The sequence below is a fragment of the Lonchura striata genome, chromosome 17, assembly GCF_050655825.1.
Source record: "Lonchura striata isolate lonStrDom1 chromosome 17, ASM5065582v1, whole genome shotgun sequence".
Taxonomy (NCBI): Eukaryota; Metazoa; Chordata; class Aves; order Passeriformes; family Estrildidae; genus Lonchura; species Lonchura striata.
In genome coordinates, this window is record NC_140719.1 from 11,062,519 (window position 1) to 11,087,861 (window position 25,343).

General features: G+C 49.1%; 1 protein-coding gene across 4 annotated transcripts in view; it reads right to left on the reverse strand.

Moving 5' to 3' along the window:
- VAV2 (vav guanine nucleotide exchange factor 2) overlaps positions 1-22,165 on the reverse strand; it is a 122,316-nt gene extending 100,151 nt beyond the window's left edge. For 2 of the 4 annotated variants that reach the window (XM_021543574.4, XM_085594199.1), the window contains exon 1: positions 21,861-22,165. In XM_021543574.4, coding sequence (XP_021399249.1) covers positions 21,861-22,064 — 204 coding nt within the window. In that variant the 5' untranslated portion in view covers positions 22,065-22,165. The remainder of the gene's footprint in view (positions 1-21,860) is intronic. The other 2 variants (XM_021543575.4, XM_077787908.2) reach the window with 2 other exon arrangements.
- Between the last annotated feature and the right edge of the window lie 3,178 nt (positions 22,166-25,343).

The window sequence follows — 25,343 nt, forward strand, 5'->3', positions numbered from 1 at the left end:
TCCCTGGGAAGACAATTCCAGTACTTTAGTATTCTTTCAGTGAAAAAATTTTTCCTAATATCAACCTGTACCTTCCCTGAGGCTGTGTCCTCCCAAATCCCTCTGCTGCTGACTGTTCCTTAGAAATTGATCTTTTAGGATATCTCTGAGAGACCTGAAGAGCCAGTCCCAGGAAAAACAAAGAGTTTCTGGCAAAACCAGGTGGGCACAGCCCCTCTCTGGTGTCCAGCAGCTCCTGGGGGATGGATGGCAAGGCAGGGAGCAGAGGTTTTGCACCCCTGAGTGTGGGCAGACCACCAAGGATCATCACCTGCTCCAGAGGAGAAACCCAGAAACTTCCAGGGTTCATCAGCACCCCAGCAAATCCACCCACGGTGGTTCTTTTGGGCTTTCTCCCAGAATCCAGGAATCTCAGGCTCCTGCATGCCAGATCTGGGTGTCTCCACAGCAGGCTGATAAATCCAGGCTGGGATTGATCTTCCTGAGCAATTAAATCTAAGGCTGCAGAAAGCCTGGGACAGGAGAGCTGGGAGGCATTGCTCAACCTGCCCAGGTTTGGCATCCTGAGTGAAGAGTTCCCTTCCACACTCCTCAAACCCAGCTTTTTTCTCTTCTTGCTGGAAGAAACACAGCCCCATCAGGGGAACTCAGTTAAAAAAGGGAGGGAAAAAAGGAAAAAAAAAGAATAAAGAAAAGAATAAAAAGAGATGTCTTAGGTCATAGTATTGCTGTGATTCCTAAGCTGGTGTTTGCCTCACCCAGGATCACACTTCACTCCAAAAACACAACCACAGATAAGAGATGGGACATGTGAAAAATAAACCCTGATGGGAGCTGATGAAGAAATGAGATAACTCCATGCGTGGGAAGGCTCCTGCAGAGAAAACTCAAAACATTTGGGCCAACCCAAAGCTTTGAGAAAGGACTTGACCTGGAGCATGACAATCGAATTACAACAGACCACTCAGCTGCTCTTGAGGAAAAGGAGGAATTGCATAAGCCCAGCTAGAGTTACATTCCTCTTCCAGAGAACTTTCCAGGCAGGAATTCTCCTCCTGCTCCTCAGGCTGGCCCAGGGAACAGAACCCTGTTGAACTTTAGACAGAAAAGTGATGAGGAGAGCTCTGGTGCAGCTCTCAGATGAGTCAACAGCAGCAAGATCAGCAAACAGCCTTGTCACGTCCAGCACTGGGTGCAGGCAGCAGCCCACAAGCCTGGGCTCATTCAAGACATTCCCACAACTCAGTTTTGTCTCTTTAAAACCAAGCTGCCCTGAAAAAATGTGAACAGCCAAGCTCTGAAACTTTTGTGAACCGCAACGTGTGACTGGGGGGTTTCTGCAGTGTCATTTATGCAAAATTGTCAAAACAGATAATTAAATAATAACTAAACATGCAAGCTGAAATAAAAATCTTTATACATCAGTTATAGAGGAGTCCCATGTAAGTAGATTTTAAATATTCATTGATATCTGGAAGGTCCCTGCCCATGGTTCCAATGAGCTTTATGCTCCCTTCCATAAAATCTGTGATTTTTATGATCCCAAACAACCCTGAGCTGACAGGAACATCCTCATTTCAGGGCACACAGCAACCTCACTGCAGACTCTGCTTTCTTAAAGCATCTCCAGAAATCTGATTTTAGACATTCTGCCATCAGACCAGCAGCATGCAATCTTCCAACATCCAAAAGGCTTTTCTGGGAAGAGCTTGTATGGCTGCCATGGCATTATTCATCCATCGTGGGTAAAATGCAATTTTTCTGCATGCAGTCACGCTGTGGGGTGACTCCTTCCCAATTAGCCTCGCTTCACTCTCACAAAGCCTCCAAAATTACAGCTAAATGTGGTGTTTTCCTCGGTGCAAGAGGTGCCAGGGTACCTGCCAGGAGGCAGAACAAACCAACTCCTGCCACACTCATCCCACAGAGCCCAAGCAGGGAAATCACCACTGCAAAGCAAACTCAGCCAAGGAAAACAGTCATAACCCACAGCTTTTACCTTTGAAAGGGGTGAGGGAGGAAACAAAAGCCTGGAAAAACTTCAAATGTTGGTTGTGGTGAGCTTTGCAGAGCCTTGCCCAGCGGATCAGAGCTGGAGGGGAGAGCTCAGCTCCCAGAGCAGCAGAGTTCTGCACGCCAGGAGATGCAAACAGCCCAGCCCTGGTGACAGGCAGGGTGACACCAGGGCTGGGTGGCACCTCCTGGGCTGCTGGAAACCAGGCCAGTGGGTCTGCAGAGAAACAGCCCCGAAATGTCACCCCAGGGACCGGGATGGCATTTGTAGAAGCAGACAACAAATTCTCACAACATTTCGCTTAATGGCACCAGGTAATGATGCTGAAAGACACCCCCCAGCTCCTGCCTAGAGAAGGAATTAAAAGCACAACACTTCTCAACACTCTGGAGGACTGATGCAGCCCTGCACATGAAATCAAGCAGCATTTTCACACCATTGAGCCCCAAATGTGCTTTTCAACAGGTCCCTGGGTGCTGGTGGCAGCACATCAGGGCTCTGCGCTGCCATCAGCTCCTCAGGGCAGAGCTGAGGCTGGCTCGAGCAGCTCAGCACCTTCTTCACCCCAAAAAGCAGCAGAAATGGGGTCGTGGGGTGCCCCTGGGCCAACCAACCTGTGCACTGCTCCTCCAGCATGAACAACTCTCCTGTGGCACAGGACCTACACTCAGACCTGGCTTGGGGATGGAGCAGCCCCTGCCCAGCAGCTCCTCTGAGCCTCTGGGTGATGGGCAAGAGCTGAACACTGAATTTCCAGCTCTGGGCAGCAGCAGGAGTGAAGCAGAGGCTGGCAGAGCTGGGGAAAGCAGCCTGGGGTGGTGGGGGAGTCCAGGGCATCCCTGTGGCTGCCCTGGCAGGTCTGGGACCCTGGCAGGGGTCAGGAACCCCCCTGGACAGAGCCCCCACAGACACTGGCTGTGATCTCTGGCCATGGAAAAGAGTTTTCAATCTTACAGGGTGAATTACAAGCTCTGAGTGTTTGATATCAGTAATAATTAAGTGTGGCATGGGTGCAAAAGTAAAATTTTAGGATTCTAGATGAGGGGTCCAAAGGGGACAAGCTGGAGGAAATTGGGTGTGCCTTGTCCTTTTTCTCCTTCTTCATGCCCTCCATGTCTCACTGTGGTGTTGGCATTTTTCTGTTGGTTCAGGCTGGGGACACACTGTCCAACGTAGGTGACAGATATTGGCACGTTCTTGTAAATCCAGCCCAGGGAGTTTCTGGTATTTAATGTTTGTCACATCCCACTGAGGGCAGAGCCCCACACGCTGCCCTGCAGGACAGAGCTGGGCAGGGCAGCAGAACATGTGAGAGATAAACAGAATAAACAACCTGGAAACCAGCACAGACCAACTATGGCTTCTGCTTTGGCAGAAAGACAGAGACTTTTTGCAATTTTGGAATCATCAACACCACAGATTCCAGGGTGCCTGTGCCCGGGGACTGAGGATGGACCTGATGGACCCTCGGGGTCACTCAGGGCTTCTTGCTCTCCTCAGCTTTAAGGAATGAATGTTTTTGCTGCATTTCAGTACTGGGAGGAAGCAGTGCTGGGATTAGGAACAGCTTTTGGCAATGCCCACATTGAAACCAGGCTGGGATGAACACCCTGCACTGCACCTTCCCCCCCCCACCACCCAGGAATAGGAAATTATCAGAGTTTTAAATGCTAAACACACAGATGGGTTCTCAGAATTCCCCTGGCAGCAGGAGAAGCCCCCCATGAATCTCTACCAGACCCCAGAAAGCTTCAGAGCACCTCCCAAAATCCTACTTGCCCAAATAGATCAACCCCAAATCCATCCCTGTGTCCCAGGAAAGGAAAACCCACACACCAGCACAGGCATGAACACCCATTTTTCTTTTCACCTAAAGCACTTGTGCTGCCCTGGGCAATTTGCATTCAGGGTATCAGTTCCTCTCCTTGCAGCACTGCTAGGAAATTAATTAACTGAAGAGTAACTGCAAGTATCACAAAGCTTGAGAGGCCAAGACAGGAAATCTGAAGGTTAACCATCATATTTAATGTAGGCACGAGATAAAAATCAGAATGAACTTTGATCAAGGGGAGGATGAAGAGGCCACGGGCATTACTGTGATGTTGCTTGGTGTTTTGTGCTTTTTTTTTTTTTTTTAAAGATTTTAAGATTAGAAGCTGCATTTTATCTGTAAGATTTCAATTAAGCATTTTCAGCCCTCGTGGAGGAAAGGGAGAGGTTTAATTCCTTACTAAGCAGTATCAAGCATCACTGCAATCACTCTGACACATCAGTGAAAGCCAGGTGAAAAGCACAAGAGGCATCAATCCTTGATCCTGGCACCTTATTTAAAAGAAACCCCAATTGTGGGAAGGATGCTCTGAGCCCCAGCAGGGCCAGGGCTGTCCTGAACCAGCCCCACAAGTGGCTCTGAACGTGCCCAGCTCAATTATCCCAATCCACAGCACAGGAACAAAGCAGGCAACAAAAAGGAAATCCCATTTTGAGTTGTTTTTTGCCAGGGTGGACTTGAGTGAGAGACTCCAGCCAGAATTTAATCTGGTTCTGGGAAGTTTGCTAAAGCATCAAGAGATTTTTTTACCACGATGAATTAAAGATCTTTCTGCTTAAATTTTGGCCACAAACTCCAGACCTCCCTGGATTTGGGCACAACCCTGTCCCTGACCTCCCCTGAATTAGAACAAGGGGAGCTTCATTTCTGCCCAGTTTATTCCAATCTGTCCTTGATGATGTGACTATTTTACCTTATCTGGAAGATTTTTCTTTTTTCCCCCTCTCTTCCCAAGCTCCAGAGGTAAAATTTACTGCCCCAGCAATGCAGAACAGTTCCTGCTCCCCATGATGAAAACAGGCTACAGAAAAATTAATCTACTGGCTACTTAATTTGTAAAGCTGCTTAAAAAGGTCAGGTCCCCAGCTCATAAAAACCAGCACTGAGAACAGATCCCAGCGATTACGGGAAACAAGGCTCTGGATATTGATATAAATTAATGCTTGGGGAGGATAACAAGCTAGCAGGACCCTCTAATTTAACACCCACATCCCATTCCTGGCAGCTCCTAACACTCATTTATTACAGTAACACAGCAGGGGTGCCCCCAAAGCTGGCACCTGAGGCTGGAGGGGCTTGGAAATCCTCCCAAAATCTCCTGGATGCTTTGACTGAACAGTATCCAGATCATATTTTCTGTTAAGGCAAGTCCTCCTTTCTGAGCCAGGCTAACAGGGGTTAAACACACAGGAGCAGAGAAATTTTTTTAATGTTTTTTATCCTTTGTTTTTTCTCTGCCAAAAACAAGGAAGAACATTATTTTGTGGTTTTGTGAGGGGGGCTGTATTTTTTCAAAGTAGGCTTTGGTAAATTATTTCATGGGAAGCTGCATGTTGGGGATTAATCACAAGCACAACACTTGGGTAATTCTGCACTGATTTACACTCTGTTAAGCAGGAAAACTCCTCTAGAAAAATCTCCCTGTGAGACAATGGGAAAATCCAGGTTGGCTCTCTGGGAGCTTCCCTCCATTCCTGCATGGAGCTGGGTCCTGTCAAAGCCAGCTATTTCCCCAGGACATCATTTCCCCTGGAACAACCTGCCCCAGTGCAAGGGGGATGAGCATCCAGGTCCCTTCCAACCCAAAGCAGCCTGGGATTCCATGGAACAGGATTTAATGAGGTATTTACCAGCCAGACAGGAGCAGCTCCACCAGACAGTGCACAAGCAAAGCTGACTGTTAATTGGAATATCTCAAATAAACTCTGGTAGCGGGGTAATTGCATTTGCAGAGCGTTAGGGAAGGTTGGGTTGCTTTTGCTGTGCCAGGCTAATTAATTTGGTACAATTTGAGGATGCAGATAAGGCCCCAGGGACATGTTGGGCTGGACCATTAATGCTGTGTTTCAGCCAGAGGGGTGAAGAGGGGAACTGGCAGCAGCATCTGATTCCTTCTCAGCAGCTCCACTCCATCTCCTTCCAAAGCCACCCACTCTGCTGGACTGGGCTGAGAATTGTCTGGACAGGAAAGGACAATATTTGGAGCTTAATGGGAGATAATCAATAAGTCTAAACAGGCAGCAGCCCTAAAAAAGCTCACTGACCCACAAACTAAAGTGACTTTACTGACCCAGTTAAGACACTATCAACACCCAGTCAAAGGCAGACTCTTCATTTCCCCTTTTTCTTTTTTGTTTTTTGGCAGCATCCCTGCTTTAGTTTCCTAAGTACCACCCAACTGAAGTTAATTTTTAGTACAACTGCATGTATGACTTCCTTCTGCTTTAAATTATCCCTTCTCTTAGCAACTGCCTCCACCAACACACACACACAGAGCGTGGAACTTGGGAGGGATTTTTTTAAGCACAAAATTAAGGTGTGAGAAGAAACACGAAGGTTTTTGTCAGACTTATGTACACTCAGCACTGAGCAGGAGTTATTAAAAAACATGGCTTAAGAGCCAGCACGATGCATTTAAAAAGCCATCCAGCAAACATTAAGGCAGGTCTGGCTCCTGTGGAAATGGCTGTGGCACACATTAGGCTGAGCTGTTAGGAATAAATTGTTCCTCTGCATAATGCAATGGAGACCATGCAAAGAGGGGAAAATGAAGGCTCCACAGTATTTCACAGGGCTGTAAACAGCCAGGGAAATAAAACATCTCTCCTAAGGTGTAGCTTCCAATGCAAAAAGCTCTTACTCAAAGCAGTGCTGCCTCCAGCTTGGGGTGGAAATGCTCTCCAGCTGCTGAGTGCCTCAGGGAGGGCAGCAAAAATAACATGTCATGTAAAGTCATGGTGACCTGTCACTTCTGCTCACACTCACGGAGCAGAGGGAGGCTTTTCCTGGAGCACACGGCACCAGGAACAGATTCCCTGCTCGGGGCTCGGGCAGGGAGCAACATCTGTCTGCTGGAGCTCTGGCAAGGGGCTCCCAGAGAGGAGAGGCTGAGGAGCCAAGCCCTGGGAGCATCCCTGGGTGCTGCTTTCCTGGGAATTTGGGCTCCCTGGGAGTGGTGCTGCTGGCAGGAGGTGGGGAAAGAGGATTTGCATCCTGGTGATGGTGTGACCGTGGAGGATTCAGAGCCCTTCCACATCTCTTTTTGGAACAGCACAGGGAGCGCACCTCAGGGCAGCCCTTGCCAGGGGCTCTTCCCAGATCCCAAATCACAGAGTGGCAGAGGCAGAGCCCAGGGACAGCTGAGCCCTATGTGAGCCCAGCATGTGCCCACACTTCTGGGGTGGTGTGGGAATGCAGGGCATCCCTCTGGCTGCCCTGGGACCCTGGCAGGGGTCAGGAACCCCCCTGGACAGAGCCCCCAGAGACACTGGCTGTGATCTCTGGCCATGGAAAAGAGTTTTCAATCTTACAGCATGAATTACCAGCTCTGAGTGTTTGATAGAAGTCATAATTAAGTGTGGCACGGGTGCAAAAGTAAAATTTTAGGATTCTAGATGAGGGGTCCAAAGGGCACAAGATGGAGGAAATTGGGTGTGCCTTGTCCTTTTTCTCCTTCTTCATGCCCTCCATGTCTCACTGTGGTGTTGGCATTTTTCTGTTGGTTCAGGCTGGGGACACACTGTCCAACGTAGGTGACAGATATTGGCACGTTCTTGTAAATGCAGCCCAGGGAGTTTCTGGTATTTAATGTTTGTCACATCCCACTGAGGGCAGAGCCCCACACGCTGCCCTGCAGGACAGAGCTGGGCAGGGCAGCAGAACATGTGAGAGATCAACAGAATAAACAACCTGGAAACCAGCACAGACCAATTATGGCTTCTGCTTTGGCAGCGGGGCTGACAGACAGAGACTTTTTGCAATCTCAGAATCATCAATCCCACAGATTCTGATAGACAACAAATCCCTCTGGCCAATGGTTCTCCCGAGGTGCTCTGCATTCCCAGGTTATCTGGAAAACCTCTGCCAGGATCAGAACCTCTGCTTGCAAAGGGCCTGGTACCAAGTGGAGCTTGGACCTGGCAAACCATGAGTAACACCAAAATAACCCAAAAAGTAATGCAAATAACCCAAAGGAATGCAAACAGTAACAGCTAAGTGGCTTTTTTGGGCACTCACATCCACTGCTAAGGGAGATTCCTAAAGAAGCAGGGTGTGGAAGCAGCCCAGAGCACCATCCCCACAGCTGGCTTTTCACACCCACAGAACTGTAAAAATCCAACCAAACAGAACCAAAAATCCAACGTTTTTTGGTTTTGTTTTTTTTTTTTCCCCCAGAAAAGCCCTGCAGAAGTTTTTCAGGAATACCATGGCCAAAACACCCACGTGGAGCCCTGGGCTGGGCATGACCCCATCAGCCCCCGGGATTTTTGGTTATCCTGGGATTCCAGGCAGCACAACAGCGGCGTGCCAGAGCTGAGGAGAGCAGGGTGGGAGGCTGAAGATCCATTCCAGTTCCTCAGACACTGGAAATGTCAAACCCCAAAGTCCTGAGCCAGCCCTGGCTGGGATGAGCAGGCAGCACCAGAAGAATTTTTTGTCCAATTTTTGAGTAAAAACCCTCAGTGGGTGGAGGGAGGAGAAGCTCCACATTGATCCTCCAGCACCCCTAGCCTGGCTGCTGACGTGCCAGAGACAAACCCAAGCAGTTATTAAGGCACCTGGAGCACAGACAAGTGAAATATCTCTTTTTGTGACAGCTCCTCCTGCCTCAGCAGCACCAGAGGCAGGTAATGACAGCCCTGCTCAGCTGAATAAAGGGTTTTTATAGAGCCAGAACCCTCCTGACACCGTGGCTGTGTCACACAGCATCCTCACACCCTGACACTGCTGTTAGAAGGGCTGTCTCTCAAAAAAAAAAAAAACTAAACCCAAAAAAACCAAACAAAAAAAAAAAACCAAAAACAAAAACAAAAAAACCACCAAAAAACACCCAACAAAACAAATTAAAATAAAACAAAATAACTCTAAATCAGCAGGAAAAAAAAATACCAAAACAAGATTTGAGCAGTTCTACATCTGCTCAGAGAAACACAGATTTTCCTGTGAAGAAACTCTGGAAAACCTGGTGGCTACAGGGGGTTGTTCCTTCCCTCTGCCCCAGCTCAGGGGTTCAACATCCCTGCACACATCTTTGGCAATTCCCTCTGGATTTATTGAAGTTTTACTCTCACTCCTTTCATTCACATCCAGTTAAATCAGGTTTAAGATGGTTTTTGCCCCCACATAAAACAGGTCATTCTGCTCACTCAGTTCTTGCTGGTGGAGCTCAAAGCTGAACAAGGATTGGCTCCAGTTTAATTTTTTTTTATTCTTCTACAAGGAGGGGAGTCCAGAATCTCACCAATCATACTTCTGGGTTTATAAATTTTAAAACCTGAGCATTTTAAATTTGCTTTCAAGTCTGCAAGGCTTCAGAGAACACTTGAGTCACGTCCTTCTGCATTTCCCCAAAGCAACAAAAGCAACATTTGTCTGCCTTCCCTCAAGGAAAAATTAAACTGTCACATCACAGGAAGCCAGGAAAAACACCAGGGGAGGAAGAGTCATAGAAATATTTAACCTCAATGCTGGGGACAGAGCTGTGGGTCAGACTCCTGCCCAGGGTGAGCAGGATCCTGATCCCAGAGGGTGATGAAGGATGGACAGGGACCAGCACAGGGAACACGTTTTGGGAGTGCCAACACAAACCTGCAGCTCCTGGCGACCACAGCAAGAGGCAAAGTGCAAGAAAAAGAGATTTTGATGAGCACAATATGCAGGGATGCCATCCACTGGGTCAGGTCCCAGCAGAGATATTCCCAGGGATATTAAATATTCCCCACACACAGCCAGCCCAGCCCAGGCAAGAGGACTCATCTGGCAGATTGAGCCTTCAAAAGGAGCCTAAACCCAGCAAAAAGTACTCTTGCCTTTGGGTGAAATGACAAAACAAAGGACACTGGAGCCTCAAATCACATCAAAATCCCACATCCCAGCCCCGTCCTTTCCCACTGCACGGGAACAGATTTTGCCCACGCTGCCAAAATCACCAGGAACTATGAAAACGCAATGAGGCTTCATCTTCCATCAATAAATTCATTTATTTTTCTATAGAGGCTCTCCCCCACCCTGGCAGCTGTATGCTAATTCCCCCTCAGCACTGCATTATTATCACTTGGAACAGATGTTGCAGCCACTCCAAAATCTGGAGGTTACAAAAACCATTAACCTCAGCTGGGCTGAGGAGGAGGAGGAGCAGCTCAGCCCTGTCCTGCCACTGCCCCCAGCCAGGCTTTGCTCCCCCTGCTCCAGCTCAGCATCCACAGCAACCCTGGGATGCCAAACTACTCGACAAAAATGCCCCCAAATCTTATAAAACAAATTTAAAGAGATCAAAGCAGACGCTGTGATTTACAGGATTGCACAAAAAAAACTCAGGGAAATTAGCTACAAGGTCCCAGTGGGTTTTCAGCTGGGCACAAATGTGGATGCAATCAGCTGTTTGGGGTTTTTTTTGGAGGTATCTTTGATGGGGGGTGTGTGCAAACAAAGTCATTTCAAGCCCAGATAAATCCAAGTGTGAAAGGTTTAGCGTTCCCCACAGAGTTGCTTTCTCCAGAGCAGCCCAGTGTGGCTCCTGAGTAATTAATGCCAGAATCTATTTATGACCTTTGAATAAATTGTTCTTTTCTGAAGGGAAAGCTGTTAAACACGTTAGCAAATATAATTAAGAGGGAAGGGGGGGGGGGGATGACAAAAATCTAGAATTAAATCTCTCCTAATTAGAAATGCTTCTTGCAACAACCTGGCTAAAACCCCACTCTGAGGCAGATACTGTAGCTTCATTAAAACCTCCTCATTACCCTTCCCAAGATAACCCAGCTGTCAATACAAGGAAAATTCACTTCTAACCTTTGTCACCTCTAAGAAAAAAACTAAAAATATTTAGGTGTTCCGCATGTGGGGACAGCTTGGTGACGTGCACCTGAACACGCTGAGGGTGGAAAATGCAACAAGGGAGCAGCAAAATGTTTTTCTGGCCTCTTGAGCCTCCCACCAAAGGAACAGGTTTGGCTGCTCAGGGCACCTGACCACGTTTTCTGCATCCCAGGCTGAAGTTCTCATCACTGATTTTATCAGCTCCAAGTGGCCAAAGCTGCAGGGAGTGGCACTTAAAGGTGGGAATTCCCTTGAAGTGTCCTCCCTCCATCCCAACCCCTGGAGAGCCCAAAAGTGATGGATGGGGAAGGGTTAAAGTGAGGTAACAAATCCCCAAAAGTGATGCCAGCCAGGAGCCTGCCCTGGGACAAACCCCCTCAGGGAAGATTCATGGCAAGATCCCAGATGAAACTTTTCATCCTTTCAGAAAACCCTTCAAAAACTCCACTTTTCTGCAGAATTATTTATGCTCAAGCAACACCCACTCCTAAATCCCCAGAACCAAAAGCACTGGGAGATGCTCAGTGAATCAGCCATGGGGGCAGGGACACCTCCCTGGGAATATCCACTCCCAGCAAACCTCACATTTCATCTCCTGCAACTTCACCCCGAAAAATTCACCTTTTTAGAGGCAGCCCCACACCTCCTGGGATGGTTCCTGCTGGCCTGGCCCCACGCCTCCAATCCTTTGACAACATCAAAGTTTTTAGCTCTATTGTGCAGCTTGAAAACTTAACATTTGAAAATTTTAAGTTTGAAAATTTCAATTTTTTCTACAAGACAGCCCCCCATCTCTTCAGGAGCAGATAATGCTGAAAGCATCCCCCCAGAGCTGGAAGCTGCCACAGCACCACAGTAATGCCCTGGCCCCAAAATCCAGAGCTCTGCCATCACCTCGGCTCTGAGCAGGCAGCAGAATAAAGCCATATACACCCTGCAGAGGGCCACTAAAGGGAGACAGTTCAGCCACCCAGGGCCACACAGTGCTCAACAGCTGCAAACCTGCAGCAGGAAAATAAAGATGTAGAAGCTGATCTGTAAAGGGAAAAAAAAAAAAAAAACTCACCTCATTAACTATTCTGCTGGGTTTATTAGGAAATTTTCTGGTTTATTTTTCTGTTTAAAGGCACAATTCTCCCACAGCTATGGGAGGAAAAGTCTTGTCTTTTTTTTTTTCTTTTTTTTTTCTTTTTTTTTGTTTGTTTGTTTGTTTTGGGTTTTTTTAATTGTTTTGTCTCCTCCCCTCTCCAAGGCTCACCAGTGATTTTCTTGGAAGATCACTGACATGAGAAAGTGCTTCCCATAAACACAAAGGGTTCCATGTGCACAGAGCCTGTCCCAGTGCTGTGCACATTTCCTGTCCTGGGGCCATGCCACTCAGCCTGGGATTTCCAGGGTTTAAACACACTCCAGCTGTTAAAGAAACACAATCTTATTTACATATAAATATATTTCTACCTTTTACACATCTACCCCTAGCCCATATTTGATATACAAAACGCATTTATACCATCAGAGATTCTCATTGCTTCTGCCACAAAGCCCAACCTCTCTGGAGCAAAAAGGAAAAACCTTTATCCTGCATGAACCTGAGTGCTCTGAGAGTATTCCAAGTTCTGACAAACCCAAAAAAAAGCAAAACCAGCAAGAACAACTCCCAGCAGGGCAGCAGCTTGGCATGGCCACGCTGCCAGGCCCTGCCATGGGTTTTCCTGCAGGGATCAGGAGCTGGCACAGCTGGCACAGGCAGTGCCCTGCTGCCAGGCTGGCTGTACATTTGTTTTCCAGGCTCTGGGTGCCCCGTGGATTTCACAGATAATTCAGTGTTTGTGGTGCTGAACACAAATCACTCCTCCTGCTCCTCCCCTTCCCCAGCCACAAACCTCCTCTGTTCCCTCCTCAGGTACCAGATGTTCCATTTAGCTGCAAACCACTATAAAACACACCAAAAGATATAAATGCTACAAAGGTCCAATTTACTTCCCCCCTCCATCAGTGTAAAGGCAAATGCTGGAAGAGACAGAGCAAATTTCCTCCATGGGAACCTTTTAACCTTCCCCCTCTCCTCATTTACCAAATCCTGGTGGTTTGGGGGCCAAAGCACATCCCCAGGGGGGACAGGCACAGGGTCGTGGTCGCTGCTGGGGCACAGAGCCCCCCCAACCTGCCAGCACATCTGTGAGAACCCCGGGCTTGCTCTGGGGTCTCGTGTGCTGGAAAAGTCTCTCCTGCAACCCGAGCTTCCAAAGAAAACTCAGCAGTTTCTTGTTGTCCAGTCTCAAGGCAGTTTATTGCGAGTTATCTAAAAGATTTTCTTCTTCAGATGCTGTGGTTTGCTCACAGCTCAGGCAGAGGCACACACACACCCTGACATCCTCTCTGTCTGGTGTCTTCTTCTTCTCTCTCCCCACCCAGTGCTGCTGCTATCTTTTATATGATATATTACATATAATATGTTTATAGTTTTCCCCCAATACCTACTACCTATGTTACGAAGTGCTTTTCTACTCTAAACCAATCTGTGAGTGCCAACATCAAGAACATAGAGGTAAGGAAGAAGAAGGAGGAAGAACAGGATCAGCCCACTTTCCTCCATCTTAGAACTTCTGACCCCCATGTACAAAGTAAAAACCCCCCTGGACAGGTGCTAAAACCCCCCTGTACAATATTTTAAAAAATTCCCTTCTACTTTATTACTACTTTTACTATACAACCTAACCCTTTGTGACTGCTTGTTCCACCTCCAAAGTTGGTAACTCATTCCATGGCTCAAACCCAAAATCACAGCTGTTTCCAGCTGCCTGCCAGTGTCTAAAATGCTTCTGACCAAGGCCTGGAACCTCTAAAAATGTCTGAGGGACATTTTGAGTTCCAACACACATCCCAAGGCAGCTGGCAGCACCTCCCCGTGCCAAAGCAGCTCCATCACCCAAAGCATGCTCTGGGAGGGAGCCCTGGGTGAGATGGGAGATGCTCCCCAGGTCCAGCAAGCTGGAAAATCCCAATCCTGAGAAGACCAGGGGCATCCCAGCGAATAAAATCCGGTTTTAAAATGTGATTTACTGGTGGCTCTGCACCACGGAGTGCATTGATGCAGAGGTCACTGGACCCACGAGGAGCGAGGCAGGATGTGAGTCAGGCTGGTGGCTGTCCAAGGAGGCAGAGGAGCTCCTGCAGCTGAATCCTGCCTGTCCAGACAGGGCTGGAGGCTCCTGCAGCTGAATCCTGCCTCTCCAGACAGGGTTCCAGAACAGGAATGGATTCCACATCACCTCCCCAGAGCCAAGGCTGCTGGGCAGAGCAGGGACAGGGCGCAGGCACATCCTTTGTCCTGGGGCAGGAAGGGCTGGCACCTCTGACATCAGGCTGGAACAACTGCTTGAGGACCCCAGAAAAGTGTCCCAAAAGTGTCCAAAAATGTTATTCTGCAGGACTGGTTAGAGAAGGCTGGGAAATCTGATGGCCAAACACTGCAGTGACCTTCCTGAGGAGAACTGGGTTTTTTTACAGAGCCTCCACAGACCAGCAAGCTGATCCATCTGTTATTTTCACAACTCCTCCTAACTGGAGCTTTTGTGGCTTTAGGTAGAGCACAAAAAACCCCTGACACAGGAGGAGGGGACTCAGGCAGTCCAAACACCCATCAGAGATATAAACCCCAAAAAAAGCCTTTTAGGTGAGGGCATCTGAGCTAAACCTTACAGTAAATTCAGATTAGACTGCAGGGCTGGGCTAGTCCAGGATCTCAGACAAACACTCCCAGAAGAAGAAAATGTAAACATCAAATCCCAGCCACAGGGCCCAGGGATGAGACAGCTGGGGAGCAGCAGGGATTTGTTTTGTACAAAGTTCTGTTCTCTGTCTGCAACCTGCAGCAAAGAGCAGCCAGGAGGGAGAGCCCAGCCCTGCCTGTCCATCCCTGAGCTGCAACCCAAGCAAGCAGGCAGGAAAAATCACTTTTATTAGAAGCAGACCTTTCTCTGGGCCTTTTTTGTTTTTGTCGTTTGTATTTGGGTTTGGGTTTTTTTTTGTTTGTTTGTTTTTGGGGTTTTTTGTTTTGTTTTGTTTTGTTTTGTTTTTTTTAAGGGGAAATCCAACAGCGATTTCCTCAGCTCTGAGCTTAGAGGTGTCAAAGGCAGACTGTGATTAAATTACCTTTGTCACAGCAAACCAGCACCTATATCACCAATAAACAGGATTTCACAGAATCACACAGGATTTTGATGGCAAATGAAGAAATTTCCTTCTTCATGCCTCCCCCCTCCTGTAAAAGGAGCACTGAGGATTGGAACCCAGCAGGACACGTGGCAGGTGAACCTGGGGGTCACCCAAATCCCATCCCTGGATTTCCAGGGTTTAAACACACTCCAGCTGTTAAAGAAATACAATCTTATTTACATGTAAATAGATTTCTATCTTTTACACATCTACCCCTAGCCCATATTTGATATATAAAAGGTATTTATCATCCTGGCAGGAGGGCTGGGGGTGACACTGGCAGCAGGGACAGCATCCCCAGGAGCCCCAGGGCCGTGAGGATGCTGCAGGGACAGCTGGGCAGGCAGATGGACTCAGCATTAACAGGACAGGGTCACCCTGAGGGGCAGAGCCACAAGACTGTTTTAAGATCCCTGGAAGGCCAAAGGAGCAAAGTGATGCTGAGAGTGGCGAGAGAAAAGAAAAATTTATTTTAAAATTGTATCTATAAATTTATGAAAATTATAAAATTTTATATATTATATATAATATATTTATATTTATATTTATATTTATATTTATATTTATATTTATATTTATATTTATTTAAATGTTATTTGTTTTTAAAATTATATTTATGTCTAGCTGTCCTGCTGGACAGCTCAAAGAAGGGGGATCCATGCTTTAAAAATCAAAGGAGAGAGTCTTCCGTTCCCAGAAGTGTTGACAAGCTCACTGCAATTCCCCCAAACTCCCTGCAATTCCCTCAAAATTCACTGCAATTCCCAAACTCACTGCAATTTCCCCAAAATTCACTGCGATTCCCCCAAAATTCACTGCGATTCCCCCAAAATTCACTCCAATTCCCCCAAAATTCACTCCAATTCCCCCAAAATTCACTCCAATTCCCCCAAAATTCACTCCAATTCCCCCAAAATTCCCTGCAATTCCCCCAAAACTCCACCCCCTCTCCATCAATCCCCTCCAACCCAACACAGGCACCTCACAGCCCTGCACCCCCCCATTGCCACTGCACCCCAAATCAACGGGATCCTGATCCTCCCAGCCCAGCTCTGTCCCAAAAAACCCCAACCTTTTGCTGGGATTTTTGGGATGAGAACCTTCGAGCCATTTCTCAACCCAGCTGGAGAAGGGGAAGAGCTCCAGCACTGGGAAAAGGCTTTGTCTCTTTAAGAAATGACAAAAAAATGGATCAAAAATTTGCCCTGGGGTCAGTCTGCCAAAAATCAGGTCCAGATGAGCTGATGGAAAAGGGTCCGGGGCTCCCACACCCACAAAAGTTGGGGATGCTCAGCCCTGCCACCCCAAATTCCCTCATTTCCCTAATTCCTCACCCTGACCCAGCAGCTGGGCAGTGCCAGGGCCAAAAATCCACCTAAAAATCCTCCTAAAAATCCTCCTAAAAATCCTCCTAAAAATCCTCCTAAAAATCCTCCTAAAAATCCTCCTGCTCCTCTCTGGAGGGACCCAGCCCCCAGGCACCCCCTGCTCCTGGCACAGCACCCCAGGTCACCACCAGGCAGGATGGACCAGCCAAAAAAAAAAAGACCAAATTACCTTTTATTTATACCTTTGTGTTTTTAAAGCCATCTATTCATTCAAGAGCCTGTTGCTGGTAGGTGATTAATGCAGGTTTTTAGCTCTCATCAATCATTCAAGAGCGTGGAAAAAGGAAAAAAAATCAAGTTTTCGCTGCTTTTCAGGCTGCTTGGCACAGCTCACAGCATCCACCCAACACTCTCCACCTCCTCCTTGCCCCACCAGAATATTTAGGAGCCTTCAGCCACGGGTTCAGGGTCACCAAAGGAGCCTGGCTGGACACACAGAGAACCTTTTTTCCCTCTCTGAGGCTCAGCACATCCCCACGGGAAGTCAGTGAGACACATAAACAGGGATATGCAATGAGGCTATTTTTCATAGCCCTTTATTTTTTTTGGTTTTTTTGGGGGGGTTTTTTGTTATGGGGTTTTTTTTGGGTTTTGTTTTTTTTTTTTTGCTTTTTTGGGGCTTTTTTGTTGGTTTTTTTTTTTTTTTGGGGAACAGACCTCACTTTCAAAAAAGAAACAAGAGTAAATAAAAAGCCAGAGGAGCTGAGCAGGGTAAAAAAAAAAAAAAAAATCAAAGAGTGGCTACACAAACCTTGCTCAAAGAACCCACCCAGCCAGCCCTGATAATACTGAATTCTATTGAACTCCTATCATGACATATGGAAGCAATTACAAGCGTTGTAGCTATAAAACCTTCAAGAGACACTTGAAAAAAACCCCAAACCTTGTGAATAATTACCTGCCCCAAATCCTCCACCTCCCCTGTAGCTGGGGGAGGTTCCAAGCCACCTGCTCCCACGCTGCCACAGCAAACCAGCACCTCCAGCACCAATAAACAGGATTTTGGTGGCAAATGAAGGAGAAAACAACAGGTCCAGAGGCATGTGCAGCTCAGGCAGGCGTGGGGGCTGCAGCCACCCATCGTGGCAGTCCTTTACCTGCCAGGAGGAGCAAAGCAGAGCAGTGGGCAGCCCAGCCATCACTCCAACGAGGTTTGCAGCCTCTCACCAGCCTCCAGGGAGGGCTGGATTCCCTCTGGAGAGACGTCAATATGCTTCAAAATAAGAAATCTTTAATGAGCTGGCCATTACTGCTAACTTCAGCTGCACCCACCAACACATTCTCTCCGTGGCTGCTTCATTTCCAGGTTTTCCAGGAGGTTCTGGAGCAGGAAAATGAAGATATTGAGCAGCGTCCAGAGCAGCATTTGGGGAGGGGTGATGCAGTGTGGTATCTGTGGGACTCCTGGTGTTAAATCACATCACCACAGCTTTGTGCAGGCACCACTTCCCACCTCTCTGAACCCCCAGAAATTGCAGCAGCCAGCCAGGACAGGGCAGTGGGGCAGGAGCTGGGGGATTATTGCTTCTTTCTCCCTTTGTTGTTCTCCCTTTAATTAATTAACCCATTTTCCTTCAGCTGCAGAGACTGGGAGCAGAAATGCCCTTCACAGCATCCCCACGAGGGAGGAGGCTGAACCAGAGGAGGGACAGTGATCTGGAACTCTGCAGGGAATTCCCAGATCCCTCAGTTTTCCTGGGTAATTCCTGATCAAATCCCACATTTGCAAAGGTGTCTGGCACAGCTGATGCAGCCCCCAGCAGGTCTGTGCTCCTGAGAGGGAGCAGCCTGCAGCAGCCTTCCCTTCCAACCTCCAAACACATCCAAGGCCCTGTCAGGAAGGATTAATTTTATCTAAGGCAAATGCCAAATAAAAGAAAAAAAAAAAAAAAAATAAAAAGGAAAATCTCACAAAACCCACAGCGCCAAATATCAACCTCACCCAAACACGCAGGTGTTTTATTGCACGTCTTCTTTTATGCTGAAACATGAGTGGAGAGTCATTTAATTTGTATCTGATTTAACAAAATTAAGATTCAAACCTAATTACTGACAAAAATGCAAAGCTTAAAGATCTGTGTCTCACTCACAAGAGCACAGAGTGACAGAGGACTGGAGTTAGGAAGGGGAATGGGGAGAGGAGTGGGATTTTGGGGATGGCTGTGGGGCAGGGGGGGACTCCTACCTCTGCTCCCACCTGCAAATTCAAATTTCCTCTGCATCACACTCTCCCAGCTGGCTGGAAAATCCCCCTGAATGACACCCCCAGAAATCCAATCACAGTAGCAGCCATAATGATCAATAAGCACTGAGGACAATCCCCCTCATGCCACTTCCCAGCTCCCCAAAAACAGCTCAGGAGCAGAAATTAAGTTTTATTCATCAAAACCAGCCTCACGTCCAGCGACTCTCAGAGGAGAGCTGGGACTCAAGATTGTTTTTCCTGTTTATTTTGTTGGCCACTCTGGAAGTTCTTTGGGTCATCCCATTCCTCCCAGGCACCACCAAAACTGCAGATCTGGGAACTGAGCATAAAAATGAAGCAAACACTTCAGGCTGCAACCTAACAGCAAATGATTTTCCTTATTTATTTAATTAAGCATCATGTATTAAACCACTGCTGCCTGACCAGCCTGGCCTCTCTGCTGCACAAGCACAGGGAGGTTTTAGGAGGTTGGGGAGATTTTAGGAGCACAGGGACCCCAGCCCATCTCTCCACAGCAGGAGCATCAGTCCCTGCAGCCTCCCTGCACCACCAACACCCCAACAGCTGCAAGGAAAAACAAATCAGCACGGAAAAGGATTTTAAAAATAATACACAAGTGCCTGGATCTTAAAGCATTTCTTCTGCAGAGATGTGATTTCACCTCTGGCCTTTGAAACACTGCTCACCTCGGGCAAAACTCTGTTTCTCACTGCACACCTGCACACCTCACTTAATTCAGCGAGAGACAGAGTATTACTGAGTGTTTCAAGTCTAGCACAAGTGTCTTGTCCCCTGGCATTTCACCTGATTAACAACAAAATGAGCTCTCCAGTGAGGCAGACAGCTGGTTAGCCAGTCCAGCCAGCCAGGCAAAATGTGCATTTATCATCAAAAAAGCCTCTGAAGTTCCTCGGCACATCCCCGGCCCGTGTCTGAGCACATCACAGCTGGGTGGCAAAGATGAATTCCTACATTATTCCTCTGGAATTTGGCCCAGAGACACTGAACTGCTCCCCCAGAGCCACAGCAGGGCTCAGGCATCCCAGGGGTGTTTGTCCCCTCTGTGGTTGGGCTCAGCCCCTTCCTCCCCATCACCGCAGGGCAGCAGAAGGTGCCTTTAACCACACTGGGAAGAAGCCAAATTCCCAAACCCAGGAATTACCAAAAGAGCACCAAACACATCACGTATAAAGGCTGACTCCAGAGTGGTTTGGGACCCATCCTGGCTGAGGCATCAGCTGAGCCTCACCGGAGCATCCACTGCCACACCAGGTGATGCTCTGCAGCTCCTGTGGGCTCAGCTCGGTGCTGTCCCCTCTTATGACCTGATTTTCAGAGACCAAACCCATCCCGGTCAGTCCCCTCACACACCCCCTTAAAGCAGCCAGGTGGGATAAGCAGAAATCAATTTTATTAAAGACAGCAGGGCTGCAAACTCTCCCCTCCAAGCAGCAAAACTCCTGCCTCAGCAGGGACAGCAGGAACATCCTCTCCAAACCACTCCGGATCCTCCCTGCAACACAGCTGCCACAGAACCTGAGTTTAGGCTGGAAAAACCCTCTAAAATCGAGTCCAACCCATAACCCAGCACTGCCAAATCTGCCACTAAACCACGTCCCCAAGTGCCACATCTTTAAACCCATCCTGAACTCCCCACAGGGCAGCTACCGCACCAAAATTAGCTTTGTAGGATTACAGTATTCCCTTAAAAAAAACCAACAAAAACTCCAAAACACAGCGTGCCCTTCTCAGCACGTTCTAGGACAGCTCCAGCCCTCCACATCCACAGCTCCTGCAGGGCAGTTTAAATTTGGAAACATCAGCCTGAGCGGAAAACAGTTTGATCAGTTCATAGCCTGGGAAGCCAAAAGGAAATCTCCCAGCATTGTTCCACCCTGGGAAGAGCATCAGGATGTGTTGTTATTTACTCGGGGCTGGTTTCAGCACAGGGCTGGGGATTCCCATCCCAGGATCAAGGAAATCCTCACAGCAAAGTGTTCCCTTTGCTCCCCAAAGAGGGACTCCAAATTTGGGAGCTCCAGGATGCAGCCACAGCATCCACACGTGGTTGTGTCCTGCTGGGTGAAGGGGACAAACAGCTGGAAAAACAAAAAAAAAAACAAGTATTGCCCTGGAAGGAAACTCCAGCGGAAAAAAGGGGAGAGGGATTCACTCTCACAGCACAGGAACACAGCTCGTGTGGGCACTGAAGGTTATTTATCCTTGAAGGCTTCAGCCAAGTGAAAGAAAGTTTCCCTTCAAATTTCACCGCTAGAACCTGCTGTTCAAAAATAAAAGCCGGCACTCTAAAATGAGCTTGTCAACACAGGGGCTGCCGGCGGGCAGGGCACAAACCCCCATTTCTAATCGAAATCGAAGTTCGTTCTAATCGATTTCACTTCCCGATTCCCATGCAAATACCTACAGCTCAGCTTGCAAAAACACCAGCGGAACACTCAGACACAAAACAACCTGAGCTGATTTTACTTTTTTTTTCTTTCTTTTTTTTTTTTCTTTTTTTTTTTTTTCCCGTTGTTTAATCCTCCTTCCACCAAGCCAACCAGGAACTGGGAACACTTCTAAGGATGGAGCCCTTTTAAAGGACCCAAATGGGAGAACTCGATGAGAGCCGGGCAGGGGTGAAATTGGGGTCCCTGACCTGAGCCCCCCATCATTTCCCACTGCGGGGATGCAGCACCAGGGCTCGGGTACTTCACTGGCCTCGCTCCCTGCCCGGCCGGGCTTGGTGTGTTTTCATAAATTTATTCATTTCTTTTGCTTCGAGTCTTCCCAGCCAAAGTTTCGTCCCGGCGCCCGCTCCTCCCGCACATCCCAGACGAAGCAGCGCCTCCATGAAAACCCCCGATATAACCCCATCTCCTCCTCCTCCTCCTCCTAGCCCTGTTATTTGCTTTTGTTTCGCCATCACTGTCAACACGAGGGGGATGTTTTGGTGTTCTCTCCCCTCTCCGGAGCTTTTCCCGGCGAGAACCGGGGGGATAAAGCCTGGGAGGGGCTGCCGGGTATCCAGGGGGTGAAACACCCATCCCCGCATCCCATCCCCGCATCCCGAACTGCGGGCAGCAGCAGCCGCATCCAGGGATCCAGGTGCTCCGGGGGGGGTTCCCCAAGCATCCACCCCTCCGTGCAGCGCTCCCCTCCTACCTGGGACATCTGCGGCCTGAAGTTGATGTCCTTGAGGTCGATGGAGCCGGGGGAGAGGTTGTGCAGCAGCTGGCACAGCAGCACCCCGTCCCGCAGCGCCTGCGCCAGGTCGAAGACCACGGCCGAGGGCCAGACCACCCGGTGGTTCGGGGGCAAAACTTTGCAGTCGATCAGCCAGCGCCCGCACTGCCGCCACTCCTCCATGGCCGCGCTCTGCTGGCTCGCCCCCGGCCTTCCTCCTCCTCCTCCTCCTCCTCCTCCTCCTGCGGGCGCTCAGGGGCCGCGGGCGGCCGCTGTGCTCGGCGGCTCCGCGCTACCGCCCCGCTCCATGGCCGCCCGCCGGCCCCCGGAGCATCGCCGGGCTGCGAGCGGCAGCGGCGGGAGGAAGAGGAGGAGGAGGAGGAGGAAGGAGGGCGGCGCGGAGTTTTCCGGCGGAGGAGGGCTGCCCCTGCCCCCGCTGCGGCCCCACCGCCTGGCCGGGGCTAGGCGCGCTGCATGCTCCGCGAACAAAGCGGCGGACGGACCGACGGACGGGCGGACGGGGTCACCGCAACTCCGGCCGAACTTGCGGCCGGGGGGACGAGCGGAGCTCTCCCCGCCCCGGGCGGGAGCGGCCCCGGCCCGCCCCCGGCCCGCCCCGCGCCCCTTTGTCTGCGGAGCCGCGCTGCCGGCCTTGCCCACGCTTTGCCTCCCCCCCTGCTTTCTCCCCCCTAATAATTTTTCCTTTTTTCCCCCCTCTTCTTTTTTATTTTTCCTGTTTTTTTTTTTTTTATGGGTTTTTTTTTGGGGGGGGTTGGGGTTTTTTGGGGTTTTTTTTTGAGTTGGTTTTGGTTTTGGTTTGGTTTTGGTTTGTTTTTTTTAATTTTGTTTATTTGTTTTTGGGGTTTTTTGGGGGGTTTTTTGTTTGTTTTGGTTTGGGTTTTTTGTTTTGGTTTTTTTTTTTTTGTTGGTTTTTTTGGGTTTTTGTTTGTTTTGGGTTTTTTGTTTTTGGTTTTTTTTTTGTTGTTGTTGTTTTTTTGTTTGTTGTTTTTTTTTTTTTTTTTGTGTGTGGTTTTTTTTGGGTTTTTTTTTTTGTTTGTTTTTTTTTGGTTTTTTTTTTTTTTTTGGTTGGTTTGGTTTGGTTTTTTTTCCCCCTCCCTCTCCCCTCCCTTGTATCCCTCCCTCCCGCCGCTGCCGCTCCCCTCCCTATTCCGGGAAAGCCGCCCGGAGCCCCGGTTCTCCGCAGACCCCACTTTTTGGGGTACCCCTCCCCAGACCCCGCTCCGTCCCACCCCTCGCTCCCACTCCTCATCCCGTTTGGGTTGCAAACACTGCAGGGGAGGTGTTGAACCCAAACAAGCGATCGCGTTCCTTGCCTTTCAAACGGGAGGACGACTCCTATAATTAATTACCGGCGTATTTATTAAAAACCTCGACTCTCGGGCATTAACTCCTTGGCAGCAAACTCTTGAAAAATCGCTAATTTTCACCGGTGGCTTCCTTCCAAATCAGCGCGGCTTAGAACAGCCTCTTTTCAAATCTGTTCTGAGTTTTCTTCCGAGGTTTTCTCCCCAGAGTTTGCCGATTAATTTCCAGCCCGGCTTTCCAGATAGCCAAAAGCGGAAGCCGGGACTGGGACGAAGGGAAGCTATTAACCTGGATGTCAAACAAATGCAACACTAATCTCTTCCAAATGGATCCAGGCGGAGATAAAGGAGAAAGAACAACTCTACAGCCATGATCCTTCGTTTTCAATCTAGGAATGAGGATCTCTCCGACGAAAACAATTGGTTAATATTCCAAGGAAAGTTTTGGGGTTTTTTTTTTGAGCTGTGCAGAGCTCGGCCCGGCTGTGCCCTGGGCCAGGGCAGGGTGTGAGCAGCTCCATCCAAGAGGGAGCAGCATCCACACGCTCCAGTCTCCCCATCAGAGCTGCGCCCTGCCCTGGGAGTATCCAGATCTCAGCCCACACTCCCCATACCCCGAGGAGGTGCTTTCTCAGAATTTCTTTCTTGCTCTTTTAGCTCCTCACCAAGCGTTTCTGCCCTCCAACTGCACCCATGGGCAGGGATCACGAGGCTGCTGAAGGCAGTGGAGTCGTGCCAGGGATAATTTTGGTTTTAGAGCCAGCCTGCCATGTGAGGTCAGGTCTGTAGGTAGATGACAACAGAGGAGTTTATTGTATGTGCATAATTAAAGCTTCGAGCCGCAGCCTAGCCTTTTTTACTGAGTAATAAAAAGCGTTCTTGGCCCCTGGACACTTGGGAGCAATCCCTGCAGCTGCAGAGCCAGGCTCTGCGTGGGAGGTGTTGGAGCAAGCACGCTCCTCGCCTACCTCTGCAGCAAAGGGCTGATGGCAGAGGCATTTCTGAGAGCAGGAAAAACAAAAACAACCAAAACCTGCGCAGCCGGGCTCAGGAGGAGCTTGAATCCAGCACAGGCTGGTGAGCTGTGAGCTCCAGATTGTACAAAGTGTCCTGCAAGAGGATGGGATGGGTGTGGAGAGGAGCCAGGTGCCTGTTTCAAAGTGCACCTAAACTTAAAAGGGAGCTTGGATGAATTCAAGAGGTTGGATTTTGTGCTGGGGCTGGTGGTCCCTTCTCTTGCCTCTTGGCACTGCGGGAATGACAGACAGGGAAGGACAGACAGCCAGGGAAGGACAGACAGACAGGGAAGGACAGCCAGGGAAGGACAGGGAATGGCAGCTGGGCAGGGCAGGAACTGCCACCACACTCTGCTGAGGTCCCAGCGTGGAGCTTCTCTCCTCTCAGTCTTTGCTCCTCGTGCTTTTGTTCCAGCTCCTTGCCCCGGAGAAGCCCTGGATGCTCCGGGAAGATGCTGCCAGAGGAAACACTGATTTTTTTTTCAGCCCCAAATGTCTCCTGTGTACACACAAGCTCGGGTCCCAACCCACAGGCAATGTGAGGGGGACCTGGCTGGTGAAGCGGTGGCACAGAGCTCGCTGGGGACATCCCATCCTGCATGGAATAGGCAGAACCAGTGGAAGGAAGGGAGGAGTGGAAAGAAAGAAGGAAGGAAGGAAATAAAACGCGCTAACATGTAAGAGGATACCATACCTTACAAACCAACCCCAAAATACCCAGGACGTGCGCACATTTCCAAGAAAAGCGTATTCCCTGCAACGTTTGGCGTCACTCCAGAGTTCCCCACGCGCAGAGAAGCAGCCACGGCGCAGCTCCTCTGCAAGCATCCCTTAAACACCGGCCGGGAAATCCTCTTTTGGCAGCCGGGCAGCGTCTGTGGATTGCCATTGCCACCTTCTGGAGGAGCCCAGGCGTGCAGCGGAGCCAGGGACGAGTCCGGCCCGGCGGCTGCCACCCAGCCTGCGTGCCATTTGCAGCATGCCCTCCGATTCCGTGATCTCCTTCCACCCACTATTTTAGGAAAGCTTTGCAAACCCACTGCTCGATCGACACCCGCCAAAGGGGGGAAAGCACAGGGCCACCAAAGCGTTCAGCTGCTGGCTCCAGACAATAATCCTCT